This window comes from Lactuca virosa, chromosome 3 (assembly GCF_052849685.1).
Source record: "Lactuca virosa cultivar CGN04683 chromosome 3, Lactuca_virosa_CGN04683_v6, whole genome shotgun sequence".
Lineage (NCBI taxonomy): Eukaryota > Viridiplantae > Streptophyta > Magnoliopsida > Asterales > Asteraceae > Lactuca > Lactuca virosa.
Window position 1 is genome coordinate 284,000,059 of NC_136428.1, and position 1,581 is coordinate 284,001,639.

The 1,581-nt window shown below is 32.2% G+C and overlaps 1 protein-coding gene across 1 annotated transcript; it reads left to right on the forward strand.

Moving 5' to 3' along the window:
- The first annotated feature begins 753 nt into the window (after positions 1 to 753).
- Positions 754 to 1,282, forward strand: LOC145162984 (uncharacterized). The gene has a single exon (XM_079081927.1). It carries the CDS (start codon positions 911 to 913, stop codon positions 1,118 to 1,120), a length of 210 nt encoding a protein of 69 aa, XP_078938053.1. The 5' UTR covers positions 754 to 910; the 3' UTR covers positions 1,121 to 1,282.
- Positions 1,283 to 1,581: the final 299 nt, after the last annotated feature.

The window sequence follows — 1,581 nt, forward strand, 5'->3', positions numbered from 1 at the left end:
ATGCGGTTTCTAATTTTGATTAACCGAATACATATAATTCGATTATGGTTTTCATTTAATACCGAACCATTATAAACCGAACTGAACCAATAATATTAATAAATGATTTAATATAATATAATTTTAAATATAGGGTATGTAATTATATTAAGAATTGAAATTTTAAAGGGTAATTATTTGGAATTAGATATGATAAGTAATCTTTTATGAATACAATTATATATACACAATCATTCACTTTTTATAACAATAAATTTTATGTTTTTCACTTTTATGAAAAATATTTTTTTACTTTTATGTCATCTTGCACCATTATGGTTAACGATATTAACTATTAACCATAACCATTAACCGATTAAAACCGTTAACCAAAACCAATATTAACCGTTATCCAATGGTTATCGAAATATATTAACAAATTGTAATGGTTATGGTTCGCTTTTGACCAATAACCGAACTAAATCGTCACGTTACACCCTAGCTTGAAGAAAACTTTTTTAAAAACATAAAATTATATAAAAACAAAAAGTTATATTAAATAACTTTTGAATTATAACTTCTTTTTATGAATACTCATATATCCAAACGATTTTTTTTTCTTTCTTAAATATTTTTCTTTCATAAAATCTAATAGCTAAAACTTCTAAAAACCATGAAAAGCCTCACAAACACACTTAACTCGAGTCAAAGACGACCTTAACTCAAGAGCAAAGACCCATATACTAAATAATAAGTTATATATCTTGAAAACGAAAAAACACCTTTTTGTGCACAATCATCTTTTATACGTGTTAAAGCGAGCTTAGGTCCCATCCCGCCCCTAGCACCTTCTCCTTCCATTCGAATCTCTCTTTCCAACGCTTCTCCACAAGCACCAATTTCAGTTCTGCTATAGAACACAAGAACAAAAATGGCGGACTGGGGACCCGTATTGATTGGTGTAGTACTCTTCATTCTATTGCAGCCGGGACTCCTTTTTCAGTTACCCGGAAACGGTAAGCAGGTCGAATTTGGGAGCATGAAGACCAACGGCAAAGCAATCGCTGTTCACACTCTTATCTTCTTCACCATCTATTCCATCCTTATCCTCGCCGTTCATGTCCATATCTACACCGGCTAAACACCGCCGCACCTCCTCCGTATAAATCAGGTTTTAATCGATGTTTTAAATCTAGAGATCTGTACTGTAATAGTTTTATTCTACTTGTAATTTTATCAATAATCTGTTTCTTTTCGATGGATGTTTCGGTTTGGTTATTGATTTATCAGCTCCGTTTAGATCTGGGTTTTCTTTTGCTGGTTATTGCTTTTCTGATTTGAGTGTTAGTGAAGTTGAGATGTATAATGCATGTGGTACAACTTGTTGTTGCTATGACATCAAGAACATTGTAGAACCGCTTAACTAGCAAAACCTTTTCTATTTTTGGTATTTTACAACAGGACAGCACCGACGTATAAATACCGCTTGACGGTGGTGGGCAGTCGGAAAAACAAATAGGTTTTAGCTTTCCATTGCATTTGATTGATTAATTAAGTTGATTTTTCTTTTCAAGTGTCACTCCATATATCGATATCTTCAAA